The following is a 20023-nucleotide window of genomic DNA, read 5'->3' as shown; positions in this document are numbered from 1 at the left end:
AGGAAGAGCGCAGATGAAGATATACCGTCACAGGAGCATGATCACGAAGAGGGAGGTTCCAGCAGGAGGCAGTGATGCTTTCAAAGGTTTGGCATTAGTGTTGCATGGTATTCAAGATTTATGTGATGATAAAATGAGAAAGCAGCAGATGATGGAGATTCTGATAAGGAGAGCCTTATCGCCGCCCCCTAAGCGGCTCACCTTGCGGTGGAGGAACTTTCGGCCCACACCTAGTCGCCTTTCGATGATGTCTACACCATGAAACTTAGCAAATGTTCTCTCAAAATCATGTAGTCAGGAAAGACTTGCGTGTGTATATATTGAGATTTTTCATTAACATTAATCAGAAAGTTGCTATTTATTATTCCCATATACTAGGAACACAGTTCTGAAATCAGAAAGTAGACAATAGTAAGCATGGAAATCATATAAACAGGGGAGGTGCTCATTCATGCATTCTTAGTTTAACCAGGAAAATTTCATTATTCTACAAACACTTCTATGAAAAAAAAGAAGAAGAAGAGAATAGACCATCTAATCAGAGTGGGAAGTAACATCCTATAAGCTTTCTCCTCAAGTACGAAGTACTATATATTTATGTCTAAATTTATACAATATATCTAGCAGAGGATATACCTCATTAAAATGAATTTAGTTCAACAAAATTACATCAAAATATACAATATTTATCTATAAAAATTAGTTAGAATTCTACATACAGAATCATTGATATATCCTTTGTGTACATCTTAGGGTAGAAGATATGTGACCACAATCATCCTTTCCAGCTAGATTCCATCAGTCAAGCCACATATACTCAAAGCCAAAGTCCACCACATAAAGAGTTTCTCTTGAGAATCACTAGTAGTGAGACGAATTTTCACATTGTTGTTGTTCACACTTCACATTGACGCGTCCTCGTTACTCCTGAAAATGATAGCATATTAACAAGGGAATGGCTGATGTTGGTTGCCGACATCAGATCCTTACGAGAAATTAATTCCTAACAAGCAATAAGTTTTACCTGTGAAGGATCTGAACTTGTAGCCTCAGCAGACGCCTCTGAGATTCTGGCTTCAGATTTCTCATTTGAATACCTAGAGATAAGGGAGGAAAAACAATTAGAAATTGTCATGATCAAAACAGATGTAGTATTATTAATTATAGACAATACTATTTCTATTTTCTACGCCCAGAAAAATATGCAATAAAGCAGAACCAGAAAGGGGAAAGGAGGAGGAAAAGCACTCCTAACATGGGAATGTCAAAAGCATCCAAAATGTTGATCAAACATAATACATGGATAATTTGACATGGAGAACATGATATCCAGCAGGGGACACAAAACTCACAATTTCAACCATGTGAATTCCTCCAACAAGACTCAATCCAATCAATGGCAGTAAAATCAAGAAAAATTCATACATTTAACTGCATCATGTATAATCTCCTCTTTTCTTCGTGATCAATACCATCATTAGGCACAATTCGTTGATAACAGAGGAAACAAAGCAATTATATTTGATTTCTAGCATTCACAAGATCTTCTAGGATCATAATTTTCAAACCAGATCATCATTGTCAGCTGGTATTATCCAACAATAATAACAGCTTCTTATCTTTCACTAAAGAAAGGGTTACGCACATAGGAGACAATGTATGCAGGAGTTACTCATGCACAAATTTTCAGTCACTGAGAAGGCAAGATTAGCATCAAATGACATTCAAGCCCAATTTCGGTGAGACATTCTCATAGTGCCAAGATAATACCCTAATGGCATGATGTACAAGTAGGGTGCCATTTAAAAGTAGAAAAATTATGACTTCAAATAGTTTACAATAACATACATGCGACAGGATATAGGAGAACAATAATTGATCACTAATTGAAGACAGAAACATGTGTGTTTGCTGCGAACCATAAAATTTAAGGGGTAAAAAGTCGCTAGCTGCGGAACGGTGAAAAAAGTGCCAGAATTAAGGCCTTGCAAGAAAATGGTGAGTCAAAATGTATCAACTTACGTCGAAAGTATAGTCACCCAAATGAGCTCCACACAATCAACCCACAGCAGCCTTTGTTCCACGGGAATGACACCATAAGTCACAATGTGTGCAAAAGGCCACAGCTTCCAGCCTGCCTGCAAAACAAGCCAGTATGTGTACCATCAGACGTAATGCATGCAAAGGGAGGCTTTCTCAAACTATCAACAAGGCTGCCAAGCTAAGATATTTAAGAACAAGAAGAGATCATTCAATTGGAGGTTGTTTCTTTGTCAAGGGCAAGCCTAAACAACCTTCCAATGTATCGTAATTTAACCTTGCCTTAAATATGCTTTGAATTCTTTCACTGTTGACCATGTCTTAACAAAGTTCTTCATAGTGAAAGGAAAGAGTATTTTTGAAATTGAAAATTTGATCATGAAAGGTTTGGAGGATCACCTTTTTCACTGATATACATTATGGGATGCGACCTCAATCATATGATGCAAACAAGTAAACAAGAAAGGGATGAGAGGGAATGAACAAGAAAATTTTCAGGAGACAGAAAAACGTACTCTCAGCAAAGGCCAAAATGTTGCCTTCAATTCCTTGAAAATGGTGGCAGGTGATTCAAACCGCATAAGCCCCAATGCTATAAAGTAAATACAATTCCAAATTCCTGTCCATATAGTTTGATCAAAGCCAGCTTTTAGTGGAATCGTCCACCAACCTTTGACAGGAAATACTGCCTGAAAGAGATTAATTTGTCAAAAGATTTGCCATAGATTAAAAGACTTTTGAGAACTTAAGTAGACTAATTGTATTAGACCTACTAGTGCAACAAGTTATCAACATACCTCACAAAAATCATAATAGAAATGGGACATAGAACCATGTAAAGCGAATCCAGTGATTCCAGATCTCAACATTCGGGCACGATCAAAATCATATAGAGGTTTCCCTTCATAGCACTGTAAATCAAAACAAAAGCAAAATTAGAATGGTGAATCATCCAGCCTAAACTTAGCATTAAGAATGATAAATTTCAACAACAAACCTGTGCAACCAAATCTCCCAGGGAATAAACAACTCCACTAATAACCATTTTTACAAATAAAGGATTGGTTTTAAGTATCTCCTCATATGCATTCCAGTTATGTAGTGGTGCGTATCTCAATATTTCATAGACTGTCCAACCCTGAAATCAAAAGGTAAACAAAATAAATCACATACTTCTAATATATCTCTTTATTGACAGTTTTCATACATCTAAGCATCTTCATCATCAAAACCTTGTTTTAAGGAAAACATAAAAGCGATGTTGCAGGTTGTCCAAACAAAATACACATCCAACAGAAATATTATCATAAATGCGCACGTAAATTATTACTCTTCCCGCATCATGACAAACATATAATATGAACTTAATGCTTTAAGATCCACATCATTGACAACACAAAACAAGCCTCATCCAGTTCAGCTGAAAACCATAGGCATTAATTAGATTGGCTTTTGATTTTAATTCTTAATGGAAACAAAAAACAAGAATTGAACTTCAGGTTCCATTTGATTTTCAACCGATAATCCAGCTAGCTGCTCCCAAATTAGAATCTCAAGGTAACAAACTCACTCATAAATTCAACATTAACAATCGACCTAGAATTATGGTAAGCTAAGAACAAAATCCATAAACCTCACTAAATATAAGTACAATAAAATTTCGCTTATGGTTTAAGAGAACCAACTGAGTAAATAAGTCCAGACGAGCACATATTACAGAAGACTAGAACAAGCAAGTAATATCAAGCATCACAGAAAAGGTAAAAATAATTACAACGCCAAAAGCAAGGTTATACTACTATTAGTAATTACTTCACATATATAGTCCATATACTCCCAAGCAAAGTCAAGGAAACATTTATAGCAATCAAAAGACACTTTTTGTCAGCTCAAGAACAACATCCATAAGCTAGTAATTGAAAAAATAGATCTTTGGTAAGCTCTCAAAAGCCAACATACAAAACCATCCAGTCAGCCACTAAGAATTCTAAGCTCACCAAATAAAAGCACAATAAACACCTAGAGCAACTTAATTTATCGAAGAACAAAAGAACCCAATTCAGAAATGCAAAACAAAAAAAAATGAAATTAGAGAAAATGAATCAAAAACAGCTGAATCAAGGAGCAAATATCCATTTCAAAAAACTGAATACTACATGTCAAAAAAAACAAATAAGCACATTACTTATGCAAGTAAAACAAAACCCCATTTCACAAAATTAAACAAAAAGCAGCTTAATTTATCACCTAAAACTAAAAGTCTAAAACCCAATTCACAAAACTGAATATATACTACATGTCAAAGTATCAAAAAGCAGATTTATTAACCAAGTAAAACAAAAACCCATAGCTTAATTTATCACCTACAACTAAAACTCAATTCACGAAACTGAATACTACATGTCAAAGTATCAAAAAGCAGATTTATTAACCAAGTAACAAAAAAAAACCCATGTCCAAAATTTAAACAAAAGCAGCTTAATTTCGCACCTACAACTCAAACCCAATCCACAAAACTGAATACATACTACATTTCAAAGAATCAAAAACAGATTAATTTATCAAGTAACACAAAAACCCATGTCACAAATTTAAACAAGAGCAGCTTAATTTATCACCTACAACCAAAACCCAATTCATAAACTACATACTACATGTCAAAGAATCAAAAAACAGATCAATTAATCAAGTAACACAAAAAACCCATGTCACAAAACCAAACAAAAGCAGCTAAATTTTATCACCTTCACCACAATTAAAACCCAATTCACAAATTTAAAAACTAATCAACAGATCAAAAGCAGCTGAATTTTAAAAAAATTAGCAAAAATTAATTAAAGACTATAACTTACATGCCAATAATCATGATCAACAGTGAGCAACTTAGTAATAGCAAAAGTCCCAGCAGCAAGAACAAAGGAAACATTAATTCCTCTATCAATCAACTTTTCCAAATCATTACCACCACCATCATTTCCTCGTCCACCACCATCATTTCCACCACCACCACCACTTGTGCCACCACCAATACCTTCAAGAGACAGCTGCTGCCCATCAAACCCACCAACAAGCGCACCACCACCAACACCACCGTTGATGCTGCCATCTGTCTCATTCTGAATGGTCATGATCATCATTGATCCACCTGGCTGGTCGGTGATGTCGGTGCTCTTCACTGGCAGCACATCAGGGTCTCTCACGGCGGAGATGGCGAAAGAGTGGCGGCGGAGAGTGGTGGTGGTGAAGGTCAGGTGAGTGGGGGGTTTGACTTTTAAGGGTTTGGTCAAAGGAGAGAGAGTTTGAGGGGGGATTGGGTGGATGGAAGAGGAAGCCATTGGAGACTGGAGTGGGATGGAAAACAGAAGAAATCGACTTTGTTTTCTTTCTCCAAACTCAAAGGAAAGAAATTTGAGAAGGGTGGATTTAAATGGTTTTTTTAAAAAAAAATTTCAAGAGATTCTTTGGTTTTGGAGTTTTTATTATTTTGTGGATTTTTTGGTTACCACGCAAATATGGGGAGGAGAATCTTATGATCTTGTCTTGTGCAAGTTTTTGTGTGTTAGCTATCAATTTGACCTGAAATAATATTGGTGATAGTTGAGAATACATTATCTTCAACTTAGACATGGTTTACAGTAAAATTAGTGTGCACTATTCTCATCTACATGTTTCCCGTCAAAAAAAAAAAAAAAAATTCTCATCTACATGAATAAGGAAACTCACTACTATGATACACATAAACTCACTATATCATAGACAAATATATTATACTTCATCCGTTTCTAAATAAGTGCAACACTTTTGTTTTCACGTTTGCCAATGCATTATTTTAACCATCAATATCTTCAATTATCAATAAGTAAAAATTATAAAAAGTTAATATTAAAATAATTCACATTCAGACGAATCTAACAAGATCCCACATGACTATGTTTTTCCTGAAATGTAAATCACCAAAGATAATTAAAGTTTAAACTGTGAATAGTAAACACTATGCAAATATTGCACTTATTTAGAAACGAAGGAAGTATAAGATAAAAATACATTATATCACAAATAAATACACTATCACAAATAAACATACTATAGCACAAAGAAACACACGATACTATACAAAAACACACTATATCGAAAGTGACAATATAATCCTAATATTATATAACATGTTCAATTGTATAATCAACTATCACAAAAACTGAAAAATAGAGTAAAAAGTTGAAAAGAGAGCAAACAAAGCAGTTATAAGAGAGAAATTGAAAATGCAAGGAAATTTGGAAAGAGAGAAAGACAAAATAGTAGAACAGTAATTAGGGTGTACACTGAGTTCATACGAGTTTTTTTATATTGTTTTATTTTTGGGATCTTTATACCCGCAAGAAATGCCTAAATTCTCTTATGGATAAAATATTGTAAATAAATTATTTTTTTTTACTAAAAAAAAGATAAAAAAGAAAAAGATTGTTACATGTTTTCCTAAAATATTTGTGTCGGAGTATAATAAATGTCAAATGTTGTATACAAAACTATAATATTGTGTAATAAAATATGAATGTTATATTAAACATAGTTGAAGTTTAGTCATAATATGAGCAATTTTAGGCCAGTTTTATTCACCTTATTACAAAATACCCCCCATCCCATAATATAGCGCTTGTTTCTTTTTTACACGGTCTCCAAATAAACATTTGACCTTCAATACCTTCTATTCCTTATTAATAAAAATATTAAAAGTTAATATTCTGAAACTACTCCTTGAGGTGAATCTAACAAGATCCTAATTCCCACATAAATATGTTTTTCTATATATACAAATGAGAATATTTGGTAAAAGATTTTAAAATTTAACCTAAAAAAACAAACAAACACTATTTTATTCAAAAATGGAGTATCTATATAGATATATTAAAAAACATGCATAAACAAGAAACTGTGCCACGTGGCGCTCTCTCTAGTCTCTAGGGAGTTCATGACCTCAAGTACATATACTAAAGTCTTAACCCTTGGACTAAGTTGTATACAATGTTATTACCATAAAATATTATATTAATAAATGAAATTTTTTCTTATCCGGAGCATAATCCGAACCTAATAACTAGTTATTAATCTAGATGAAACTTGGACCAAAAATAATCTTAACCTAAATTTAATCGGGCAACATAATTCAATCCCAACCCCAACCTACCCCTAACTCCTAAGCCAATCACAAAATTGACAAGTATGAGGTGGAAAATTCTGCATCACATATCCCGCATTCCCACTAATGCCATTATGCCAGTGTGTACCAAAAGTGGTTGTTATTTGGATCTTTAAATAAATGATCCACGTCAGTACCAATAATTTTATTGATTTATCTGATTCCCACATGTTTCTCGCATCACCTACCAAAATTTGATCCATGTCAGTCCCAATAATTTTATTCATTTATCCGGTTACCCACACGTTTCTCACGAACCAGCAAAACTCGCACGCTGAACTTCTAAACATCGCCCAACAATTTTTTAAAATCGCCCAAAAAAAAATTGAAATTACATTTATGACCTTCTCTTTTTTTTTCTTAAATCACCACCACTCACTCTTGCCCGGCTGTCACCACCACCACCCACCTCCTGTCAAGGCTGCCATCACCAATATCCACCTTCTGCCAGACCGCAGACTCCACCACCCCCACCAGCAGCCCCCCTCTCTCACCTCAAATTATTTTGCGCATCAATCAAACACCATGGCAGAAGGTTTCGATTTTCGAACACCATGGCCAGATAAATTTCGAATTTTTTATTCAAGTCTTTCTCTCACCTCCATCGCCAACCATGACCAGCTAAATTTCGATGTTTTTTTCGACTCTTTCTCTCACCTCCATCACCAACCATGGCAGGAGGTTTCGAATGACAGTAGGTTTCGAACACCATGGCCAAATAAATTCGAAATTTTATTGCGAGTCTTTCTCTCACCACCATCGCCTACCATAGCCAGTTCTTTCAAAGTGCACATCAATTAAACACCATGGCCAGATAAATTTCGAAAATTTTTTGGACCATGGAAGGCGAACGCCTCGCCTGGACGTTCGCCCCATGGCCCGAACGTCGACCCATGGGGCGAACGTTCAGGCGAGACGTTAGCCCCATGGCTCGAACGTCCAGGCCCGACGTTCGGGCCATGGGGCGAACGTCCAGGCCCGACGGTCGCCTTCCATGGTCCAATTTTTTTTCGAAATTGTTAGTAAGTTGGTGGTGGTGGAGGTGGCGGGTGGCAGGAGGACGCAGGTGATGGGAGGTGGTGGGGGTGGTGGGTGGTGAAAAAAGAAGAAGGGTAAAACAGTCCAATAAAATAGTTTTGGGGCGATTTTAAGTAATTTCTAGGAGATGTTTATGATTAATAATAACATTTCCTTTGTTTTTTTACATATTACACTTTTAACTTCTTATGCATGCTAATATAATACTTTGACTATATATATTTAATTTGTAGTCCCAAACCACCTTTCACTTTAAGTTTTTGTGAGAAACTACCTTATTAAAGAATAGTTGTCCCAAACTACCTTCTTTTGCCATTTTGTTGTTGACAACTACCTTATTCTGGCTTCCAGCGTTAACTTTTGTTTTTTCTAATTTTCTAATGTCACGTTATATCACATGACTTCCTCAAACTCTTTTCTCATTTTCTCCACCCTAATTTCCTCATTTCCTTGTGTGTACGCTCTCTCTCTCTCTTTCTCACTCTCTCACACACACACATATCTATGTGACACTTTGTACCACCCATCCACCACTAAATTCCTATTTTACTTAAACTAAAATTAAAACAATCATCCTTTTCAATCACCTTCTCAGTATCCTCGAATCTCAATCAATTTCCACAAGGGTAATCTTGTTTTTCCCACAATGTTGAACTGAAAAAACAAAAGTCAACGATAAAAATTGACATAAGGTAGTTGTCAACAACAAAATGGTAAAAGTAAGGTAGTTTGGGACAATAATTTTTTTATAAGTTAGTTTCTCACAAAAACTTGAAAATTAAAGGTAGTTTAGGACAAAAAAAATCTTTAAAAATACATATTAAGACAAATCCAACAAAATCTCACATGACTATATTTTTATTCACGTATGAATCACAAACGATGATCAAAGTACAGTTTGTAAATAATGTAAAATGTCAAAGTGTAACATATAAAAAAATGAAGGAAGTAACAATAAGACTATGGCCCTAAAAATAAAAAGGGTCGTCAAGGTTAGTTTGACATCAAGTTAGATATGGGAAAAACTTGTGATAGATTGTAATAGAACTTTATATTTGCTACCTTTGAAAAATTAGGTTTTTGTAAAAAAATGGATTAATCGGTTAAAATAATGCATTACAACGGTTTCTTTTTCAGTATTAAATGGTATACCTGGAGATGTTTTTCTTCCTATTATGAATATTCGTCAAGGAGATCCAGTTCCTCCATATATTTTTTATCCTGTGTGCATAAATTCTACATCGTCAGCTTCAATCAGCTAGTATTACTGGTAGGGGTGAGCAGAAAAACAGGGTACCCGGCTCCAAATAACCCATAACTGGGTCCAAAACTGAAACTGGTCATGCTGGAATCGGGTCTGGGTCCAAATCCGAGGACCCGATTGCAAATGGTTTCAATTCTGGGTAGTAAAATTTTGCACTCTGTAAAACAAGTTACAGGTTATCGAACTTAAATTCAGCTTAAATGATGGTAAGGTTGACTTATTTCTGAATTTTCAAAATGTTGGCTTAGTTGTCGGTCAAATGTTAGCTTATTTTGGCGATTTTCCTTTTATATTGATATTAACTCAAGAAAGTTGATTGTTAGTATAAAAGCTAGTCAAATTTAGGAATGGTTATAATTAATATGAAATTAAAGTATTATATTTTTCCGGTCTTTATTAATTGTAATTGACAACATAAGGAGAGACAAAAGTACCCATGTGGATGAATAATTGTTAAAACTTTTAGTTAGATTTAGGAAGGGTTATTCGGTCTATTTAAGTAATTTTTATTGCCAAAAAGGGAACAGAAAACTATTGTTATGATTTTTTTTTGGAAAAATTCCTCAGATATCCCTGAGGTTTGGCGTAATTCCCAAATTACCCCAACATTTGGGGAATTCCTCAGATACCCCTGAGGTTTGTGTTTGGGCTCAAGATACCCTTATTATAGACGGAACCCTAACGCCGTTAGGTTTTCCCTCTTTCTCCCCCCAATTTTCTCTCTCCTCCCATTCCGCCACCTACTGCAAACCCCCTCCCTCACTCTGGCGCCGGCGACCCTACTCCCTCCCTTCCCCATTCCCGATTCCCTTATCCTCGACGTTGGCGCCGGTCAGAATAGCAGAACAACAACCTAGGCTGGTGCCTAGGGTGGTTTTGAGGGCGGGTTAAAGGGTTTGCGGCGGCGTGTCTGTGGTGGGGAAGGGGAGGGGGTTGACTCACGATGGGAGACACGAAAGGGGGGCCATTTTCGATAGGGGAAAGGGGGGAGGGGGTGGTGTCGGGGTGGGGGAATCGAGAATGGGGAAAGGGAGGGCTAGGGTGGGGTGTCGAGCGTGGGGGAAAGGGAGAGGGTGGGGTCGTTGGGGGGTGCTGCTGTTCTGGTCGGCGAAGGGAAGAGGGTGGGGTCGCTTGGGGTGCTGCTGTTCTGGCCGGCGAAGGGAAGAGGGTAGGGTCGCCGACGCCGAAGTGGGTGGTGGTCGCCGGCTGTTGCCGCCGGCTGGGGGAGGGGGGTTGGCAGTGGGTGGGGGAATGGGAGGAGAGAAAAAATTGAGGAGAGAGAGAGGGAAAACCTAACAGCGTTAGGGTTCCATCCATAATAAGGGTATCTTGAGCCCAAACACAAACCTCAGGGGTATATGAGGAATTCCCCAAATGTGAGGGGTAATTTAGAAATTACGCTAAACCTCGGGGTACCTGAGGAATTTTCCCTTTTTTTTTATTAGGAGAGATAATTGGTCAAAATATCAACCTTTACTAGGCTACTAGCGTGCAAAGCACACCAGTTCAGAGAATGGGTATAAAGGCTAAACAACCCAAAAGTAAATGCCCCCAACATATTGTTGGGATGAGGATTTGAACCGTTGGCAATGCGTTGAAATTTGAGGTGATACACAACTGAGTTACCACCGCTCTCCCTCACTGTTGTTATGAATATGAAACTAACTAAAATATATAATATATGTTGCAATCAATAAAAAAAAAATAAAGTAAGACAAATTAAATTAATATGGTCAAAAAAATAATATATGTCCACAGCATATATACTATCCACAATTATTTTGCATTTACTGAAATTCTAACAATAGTTGCAAGTTACTAGGCTAGTTCGATTAGCAACCTTTAAATCACTTGCTTGTTTTATCTTAATACTTCATTTTGTGGACATTAAAGAGGCAGATGAGCATGAAAACTACCTCCTCTAAAAATCTAGAATTGCTGAGTAGATGCTGACTTGGTAAATCTGGCACATACTTCAGACTCTAGATTTTTCTTGAAGGGGTATTTGAGATTCCATATTGACATTATATTGCCAATTTTACCAGCCACATAATTATTTTCTCCTCGTACTCATTTTTTGAATATTAGGTTATTTTTGTTTTTACTCTAACAAACAAGACTTAAATTTTTGAGGGATTTGTACGGCTGAATATATTACACAGCTTTGATATCTAGAATTAGTAGGTCACTCTCAATACGTTGATCACCAATCAAAAGAAGTTAGAAGGGAATAAGAGTTGTTTCGGACAGTCAAAACCTCTTATCCGTATGTATTTTTGTTATTACGGGCCCTGAGATTTCTTAATATTCAAAACCTCCTAGCAGTTTATGCCGACCTCCAGGCTCTAACTCTGACTTTTCCTTTCATGAAACCACTAACCTTGATGAGTTTTCGAGAGCAATATTAAAATTTAGGTGTAACATATTATACCATAATTTATTGTATTTTACATAACTTAATATGAGTTTTCATATCATTATTACTTATTTTTCTGTCATTATTGACGAATATACTTGTATCATTTTTTTATAAATTTGTTTAATGTCATTTGTAATTTTTTTTTCACCAAGTACCCTCTGTTTCTGTCTAGAAATTAAGGTTAATGATCGGTGCTGAGCAGGTCCCTAATCCAAGAAGGTGATTCCTGAGCTGGTTATCTGTTCACCGGAATCCTGCAAAACACGTTAGACTAACCCGGGGTTGTTCCGGGATCGCCCCTCCGATACTCAAGTCAGTTGATGATTGAGGTAGAGAGAGAGAGAGTCTAGAGTGAGAAGCTCTGGTTAGTTAGGTGAGAATTCAATACATTTTCATTGATGAGGCAAGGGGTATTTATAACAGTGGGAATTCCTATGAAGGGACCTTTCTAAGAGGATGGGCCTCTTAGGGATTGGTGAAGTTGCTTTTTCTGGAAATGATTCCTGTGGGCCCCTTGGGAGTCAAGAGGCTGCTGGCCATGTCATGGCGAGTGGGACCCGCAATGCTTGCGCGGCGGCGCTAGCTGGTGTGGGACTCTTAACTGGGTTTAGTGGGCCAGCGACTCTTACCTAGGTTTAATGGGCCCAAACACCCTCAGATTTCTCAATATTCACCTGATACCCTCTTGTTTTCCAAAATTCACCACGTGTTCCTGTGGTTTGAAAAAATTATTGAAATACCCTTAATGACTAATGGCGTTAAAAGCAATCCCTATTAAAAAAGATGAGAGAGAAGTTTTCTAGAGAGAGAAACCACGAATCTCAATGGGTCGTAGTCATCTGAAAAAACTCGAAGCCTCATACCCCAAAGCAACCCCAACTGCTTCATCAATCATCTGTAGGATTGTAGATGCTTCATGCGGAAAAAAAGTCTCATATATCCAAACATCTAACCCAAGAACAAATTGCATAGACTAACATGAATCAAATAATATAAAATATTATATACCTTTAATGCTTGAATCCTCAAAGGTACTTACTTTCAAGTGAGATCTTATGAGAATGTCAAGTGTCATTCCTCTAATGTTGGTCCACGAACAAGGGTTAGATCACCACATATGCTACCGTTGAAAGAGGAAAATTTTCACTCCTTACTTTGTATGGTGTTAGGCCAAAAGGGAGGAAGAAGAGGAGTTTAAATGTTCACCGAAAATCAGAATTTTTAGCAAAAAGATGATTATTAAATTCATTTGTAACCTCTATATCAATATATAGAGTTGTTACACTGGTGGTTTCATAAAGCTTAATTGGCCACATGATGTCATGCCTTAACAGGCTTAATTAGGCATATAAAGCCACCCATTATAAATCATTTAACAACAAAAGTTATAACTCTTCTCCTACCATCCACATGACCATAAAACCATTTTCAAAATGGATTTGGGTAATTATCTAATCTTTGTTACAATGTGTGACCTTATATGACCCAATCAATATTAGTAGTCGGACCAATCTTATTAATCCAACAAACCGTAATTTACTTCTAGCAAAACGTTACGGTCACCTAATATTATTGAATATATTATCTCTAAAAACTTGTCCAAATATACCTAGATTCTTATACTTGATCAAAGACAATCTCCCACTTATTTGAGAACAAGTGTGTAATCTTCAAAGTTCTTAAGTCACATAATGTCCAACTTGAAAATATGGTAACATCCAATGTTAACCGTATCAATGTTCAAGTTGATTCTTGAAATCCGAGTTTGAACTATCGAAAGAAATGACCGACTCTTTAATTTGTTCATTTGAGCACGACTGTGCATTTTTCAGTTCTCGCTCTTTAAGAGGCCAAGACACCAATCCTAACTGTTTAGAAGGACTTAAAGATTATGTTTATTGTTGTGTTTTAGTATTACTTATGATTAGAAGCTTTAATTTCTATTTTAATGATGAATATATGATTATATCAATTATGTATTGAAAGAATAAAAATTCAGATTTGATTATTATGTTTAAATTAGATTTTTAATTATCAAAGCATGAATGTTTAGGGTGTAAAAGATTGGAAAATCATAGTAGCATGTTATAAACTATGAAATTGATTTAACTTATGAATTTAAGCATGTTTAAGTATGTTTAAAGGGAAGTTTAATAAATTATAAGTTGTTGAAATTTTAGAAAGGTTGTTATTAATGGAGTTTCATGGGTTTTCATGACTAATATAATAGTACTATGCTAGTGAATATGAGTAATTGAAGTTTTAATGATAAAACCAACTTTTAAATATTTTTAAAGGGAATTTAAAGCATTCTAAAGTTGCTGGAATTTATTTGGAGTATTGATTATAAATTCTATTAGTTGTTTTAGATGGAGATTACTCTGTAGGCAACTTCTAAAGTGTTAAAAGTGGCCTATCAATTTGTCTACACAAGATACGTGCATACCTATATGTTGTTTGATGTAGTATCATGATTTTAGGAAGGAAAAGTTATGTAGTACTACTTTCGTTTCCTAAAGATCTTCTTTGTTACTGTTACTACATATACCAATGAGAATTAATTTGTGTGCGGTGTGGGGTGGGTAAAGTAGGAGAGAGAAAGGGGTTAAGATAAATAAACAAATAAAAAGAGGTTAAAGTAGGAGAGAGAAATGGAGTAAAATTGAATTAATAATGCAATGGTGGACCATATGATAGGGACATGAGAAGGTAAAAGGGGGAAAAATCCAAATAAGGAATAAAGTAAAAGAAGAAAGATCTTTTGGAAACACACTTAAATGGAAAGAGCGAAGATCTTTAGGAAACGGAGGGAGTATCATGTATAGGAACTTTGTGAGTTCATATATGATTTCTATTATGATTGACTTGTACATGTTTTATGCCTGTGTGCGAACATGTTAAGTATGAAATTTAATTATGAGATTCATATCATGTTTGTATGGAATATTGATGCAAGCATGTTGGTTGAGAACTTTATTTATTAATTCACATGGGAAAATTAATATATTTATTAGTTGGATCATGATCGAATCATGTGTTCCGTTATATTATTATTTTCACTACTCTATGAGACTGTGGGCCTTATTTGGTAAGTTGACAATTTCTACCTTTGAAAGATAAGTTGGTTGTTGGCCAGGTTCAACAAATAAGAAGGATTGAAATGAAGAAGGAATTAATCTTGGGTTGTAAGTTGTATGATCACTTATTTAATCCTAAGATAAAAAGGAATAAAGTTGTGAATGTTTGATTATATGTTAATTGTATTGCTTGTGTGTCATAACAAGTAATAATTGGTAAATCATGTAAAGTGAAACTTGAATACTAATAAATTTTAGACTGGTGCAAGTCTGAAGTCGGACAATCAGGAGTTGGGGTTCATGGTGGTGGTCGTGCCATGGCTTTTTCTAGGAATTGGATTGATCACCGTTCCTATTTTTATTAAAAGGTTCCTTGATATCGTAGGTTATTAAGGAATATGGAGTCGCGCCCGTATTTCGTCTTCTAAAGGGAAAACTGGTTTTAGATGAGACAACTCGATCCAATAACTATTCCATTAAAGTAATAAAAAAATTGTTAAAGTTTAGTTCAGTAAAAGTTATCTGCAGATTGTTATGTTATTATTTATCCATGCTTATATTTATTGGTATCATGTTGTAACGCCCCGACCTCTAATCATCGTTGTTAAGTTAATTAATCGATTATTAGCAGCGGAACCTAGATAGTCGGCGCGTTACCGCCGTACTTTCCATAAGGAAAATACAAGGCGACATAAAAACATAAACTTAAACATTTTATAACATGAAGCATAACATAGATCCAACATTAGTCTTGATTAATAGAAACTTAGTTACTGGTTAGAGTTTTGACATAAACCTAAATTAAAACCATGAGAGTCTATATAATCTAGATATTAAATAAATCCTCACTGCTACGCCATCCCATTGTCACCATCGGTACCTAAAACATAAAACAAAACGTCGTGAGCCGAGACTCAGTAACATACTACTCTAACATCGTAAAACATTTCAACTCATTTTGTTAGCAAACAGGGAGGAGAGAAAATAATAAAACCATTTCATAAATATATCATAATCTTCACCATTATCTTTTCATCTTACTTTATTACATTGGTAACTTGGCAAATATCGCATATCACATATCACATATCACATATAGGGACGTATCCCTAAACACATATTGCCAGAAAGGCGGCCACAAATGGATGACACTCTCGGTGTCCAAATATTGCCAGAAAGGCGGCCACAAATGGATGACACTCTCGGTGTCCAAATATTGCCAGAAAGGCGGTCACATCATAGGTGACATTTTCTATGCCCACATACTTGCCAAGAACCATATTTCACTTTACTTTATCATGTTTCAAATATCATAATTACATTACATCATTATAATCATAATCATGAAATTAAAACCATAGCGTTATCATACTCATATTTTCATAAACATCGAAGTCATTTCATTTCATCGAAAATCATCATATTCGTAAAACCTTTCATATCCCACAATCCATAAATCAACAACATAGTGCGAAATACCATAAAACATCATTCGAAAAGGATTGTGGGTGTTAGCAGTAGACGTTACTTGGTACCGTAGTTAGGGGTGTAAGTTATTTGGTTAAAAACCGAAAACCAAACCAAACCAAACCAAACCGAATTAGTAATTTGGTTTGGTTTTTTTTGAAATTCGGTTTGGTTTGGATTCAAAAAAATTATTTTTTCGGTTTTTCGGTTTGGATTGGTTTTGGTTTTGGAAAACCGAAAAAACCGAAAAAAGCGAATTATTGTCACTTAACATACGAATTTTGTCTAATATTTTTTTGTGTTTCTTTTTTTTAATATTAATTACGAAAATACAAAAATATTGTCACTTGAAATACAAATTATCAAAAAATTTGGTTTAAATTCAGTTTGGTATTTATCTTGGTTTGATTTAATTTCATTTCGGTTTGGTTTGGATTTTGGAATATGAAAAAAATTGGTTTGTTTTGGTTTGGATTTTGAAAGATAAAAAAAATCCGGTTTGGTTTGGTTTGGTTTGGTTTTTGATTTCATATTTTGGTTTGGTTTGGTTTGGATTGAGTCGAATTTCGGTTTGGATTTGGTTTGGAAATTTCAAAACCGAATTTATTTTGGTTTGGTTTAAGGTCAAAACCAAACCAAACCAAAATAAATTCGGTTTTGAAATTTCCAAACCAAATCCAAACCGAAATTCGACTCAATCCAAACCAAACCAAACCAAAATATGAAATCAAAAACCAAACCAAACCAAACCAAACCGGATTTTTTTTATCTTTCAAAATCCAAACCAAAACAAACCAAAAACCGAACTTACACCCCTAACCGTAGTTACGTTTTCTTGAGAGCCGGGGGAGGCTTGTAATATTCCTTCCTTTAATCTAATAAAGAATTGAATAATGAAATTTATTACTATTTAATTAGGCGTTGCGTTTTTCTTAAACATTCTTTCATTAGGCGTGAGATTACCCATAATATTTTTGGACCTTCGAGTTACTAATTTATAAGCTTAGGTATGGTTGTTTCTAAACTATAATTATTAATATCATTACTCTGATGAACACTAATATAACATAATTCTAACTCCTAATATGCTTTAGAACTAAAACCAATTATAAAAGCTCATCAAATTACTCATCCATGAACAACCATAAATTTTCGCATGATTACTACACTAGGTTAGTTATCAACATTATTCTAGTTATCTAAAATATTAGCATTAACCTCCTAATTAGTAGTTACTAAACTTAATGACTTAACTAAGTAAATCAGATTATAAGCCCAACATTATGATTTAACTAATATAACTTAATAAAATACTAAATCAGCTTTAGTTTAACTCAATTAGCCAATCTAATGTTAAGTAGCTTAGCTAATACTATAAAAAGTCAGATTTGAGCCCAATTTATGTATATGCAACAAGTTTATAGCCCAACATTATAAAATTCAGATTGAAAACTTAAGCTTACTTATGAGTTTAAGGTCCTAGGCCCAAACAAATTAGTAAGGTTAAAGGTTATAACTTGGGCTTGCATTAGTAAACTAAGGAAATCAGAAAATTAAAAGGAGGAGAGTATCACCTCTGCTACTAGGAGCAGGGAGACCACGAGTGGGCTGAGGGAGCTGCGAGCTCCGGCGAACATCGTCTCCGGCGAACGGCGACAGTGAGGCGGCGAGGTGGTGGCGCGCGATGCTGTGCAAGTGCTGCTGTCGCGACGAAGGAGAGAGCAAGAACGAGCTGCGCGAGGAGGAGAGAGAGAGAACGAACGTGCGTGCTGGCTGGCGCGGATCTCCGGCGAGTTGCGAGGGGGTCGGCGAACGACAGCGAGGTGAAGACGTGACTGAGGGCGGCGCGAGACAAGCGTCGCACGACCGGCGGTCGGTTGTTGAGGGGTGAAACAGAGGAGAGAGAGAGAGAAATGATAGAATATGTGGCGCACACGGAAGTTTTGATGAACCCGAATAGTATCATAAAAATTGCATTTTCATTGATAATTAATGATACAAGTGTGTTTGTGAGAGCTCATGTCTCTCATTAACCTTGGTAGAACCCTTTGTTTCTACCTTTCCTAATATTTTGTGTGGAGCTCATTTGTTTGGCTCTCCCTCATTTGAGCTCATCTTGCTCACTCTCATTTGAGCTCATCTTTCATCTCATACAACTATTACATATTTATACTAGTTACATACTTAACTCTAGAATTTTCTATAAGAATCTAATGCTAGATACTTCTACCTACAAACATCTCTAGATATTTCTACAATTTGATATCTCTAGACTTTTCCACATCATTCTTCCATCTTAATCTAACTTAGAATTTTAACAAGACTTTTCTAGAATACATTAGATATTTTCTTAGAATTTACATCACTCACCTAGAATTTTCTAGATTAATCTTCAACACTCCCCCTTAATCTTGAAAATTCTTGTTATTCAATATTCTTTTGTTGACGCACTTGTCATCAACGATCCCAATCAAGATTCCGATTTTGTTCCTTGAAATTTTTCCAAGTCTCGTTGGCGTCCATGTCACCAACCATCTTCAAGTTCACTTTCATTTTCCTCACATATTGTTGACATTCAACATTTTGTGTTGGTACCCTTGTTACCAACTTGCTCCCCCTAATTATCACTTTTTCTCCTTTTCTTTATTGGTACTCATGTTACCAACAACTCATTTTTTCATTGATTTTTTGTTGATCATTATGTTGATACCTATGTTTTCAATCTTCAATCTTTTTTTTTTTTTTTTTTTTTTTTTTTTTTTTCTTGGTGCTCATGTCACCACCCACCACTGCTAATGCTGATGTCATTAGCAAATTCCAATATTCTCTTTCTCCTTTTTTTCTTTTTTTTTTTTTTAATTTATTTACTTCTTCCCAACTGTTGGTGCTCTTGTCACCAACATACTCTGCTAATGCCTTTGTCATTAGCTTCCTCTTTGTTCTAGCTTTTTCCCCACCATTTTAACTTCATTTTGTTGATGCTCATGTCATCAACCCATTTTAATCTTTTTTCACTTTATCTTCAACTTTTCCCTTCACCAGTTTTTTATTCATAATTCTTTAAACATCCTTAAAGATTGAAACTTGATACTTACCTCAACTTCTTTTATCTTACTTCAACCTTCAACTTGATAATTTGCATCTTCTATCTTCTTCTTGCTACTCGAATAATGTTGGCGTTATCACGTTGCGGCTCTGATACCATGATAGAATATGTGGCGCACACGGAAGTTTTGATGAACCCGAATAGTATCATAAAAATTGCATTTTCATTGATAATTAATGATACAAGTGTGTTTGTGAGAGCTCATGTCTCTCATTAACCTTGGTAGAACCCTTTGTTTCTACCTTTCCTAATATTTTGTGTGGAGCTCATTTGTTTGGCTCTCCCTCATTTGAGCTCATCTTGCTCACTCTCATTTGAGCTCATCTTTCATCTCATACAACTATTACATATTTATACTAGTTACATACTTAACTCTAGAATTTTCTATAAGAATCTAATGCTAGATACTTCTACCTAC

General features: G+C 35.4%; 1 protein-coding gene and 1 long non-coding RNA gene across 2 annotated transcripts; both read right to left on the bottom strand.

Annotated features, from left to right (window-relative positions):
• Window positions 1–424: 424 nt before the first annotated feature.
• On the bottom strand, window positions 425–5522 carry LOC104901742 (hypothetical protein). The gene is made up of 7 exons (XM_010689347.4): window positions 4893–5522; window positions 3038–3178; window positions 2838–2951; window positions 2556–2729; window positions 2023–2138; window positions 1025–1097; window positions 425–927 (listed from the first exon to the last, which is right to left on the bottom strand). Exons 1-7 carry the CDS (start codon window positions 5373–5375, stop codon window positions 922–924), a joined length of 1107 nt encoding a protein of 368 aa, XP_010687649.1. The 5' UTR covers window positions 5376–5522; the 3' UTR covers window positions 425–921.
• A 10202-nt stretch (window positions 5523–15724) lies between these two features.
• On the bottom strand, window positions 15725–19138 carry LOC130590920 (uncharacterized). The gene is made up of 2 exons (XR_008968803.1): window positions 18074–19138; window positions 15725–15912 (listed from the first exon to the last, which is right to left on the bottom strand). It is a non-coding gene; the product is annotated as an uncharacterized LOC130590920 (long non-coding RNA).
• Window positions 19139–20023: the final 885 nt, after the last annotated feature.

The sequence above is a fragment of the Beta vulgaris genome, chromosome 1 (assembly GCF_026745355.1).
Source record: "Beta vulgaris subsp. vulgaris cultivar EL10 chromosome 1, EL10.2, whole genome shotgun sequence".
Lineage (NCBI taxonomy): Eukaryota > Viridiplantae > Streptophyta > Magnoliopsida > Caryophyllales > Amaranthaceae > Beta > Beta vulgaris.
This window is presented reverse-complemented; position numbering and strand designations above follow the sequence as displayed.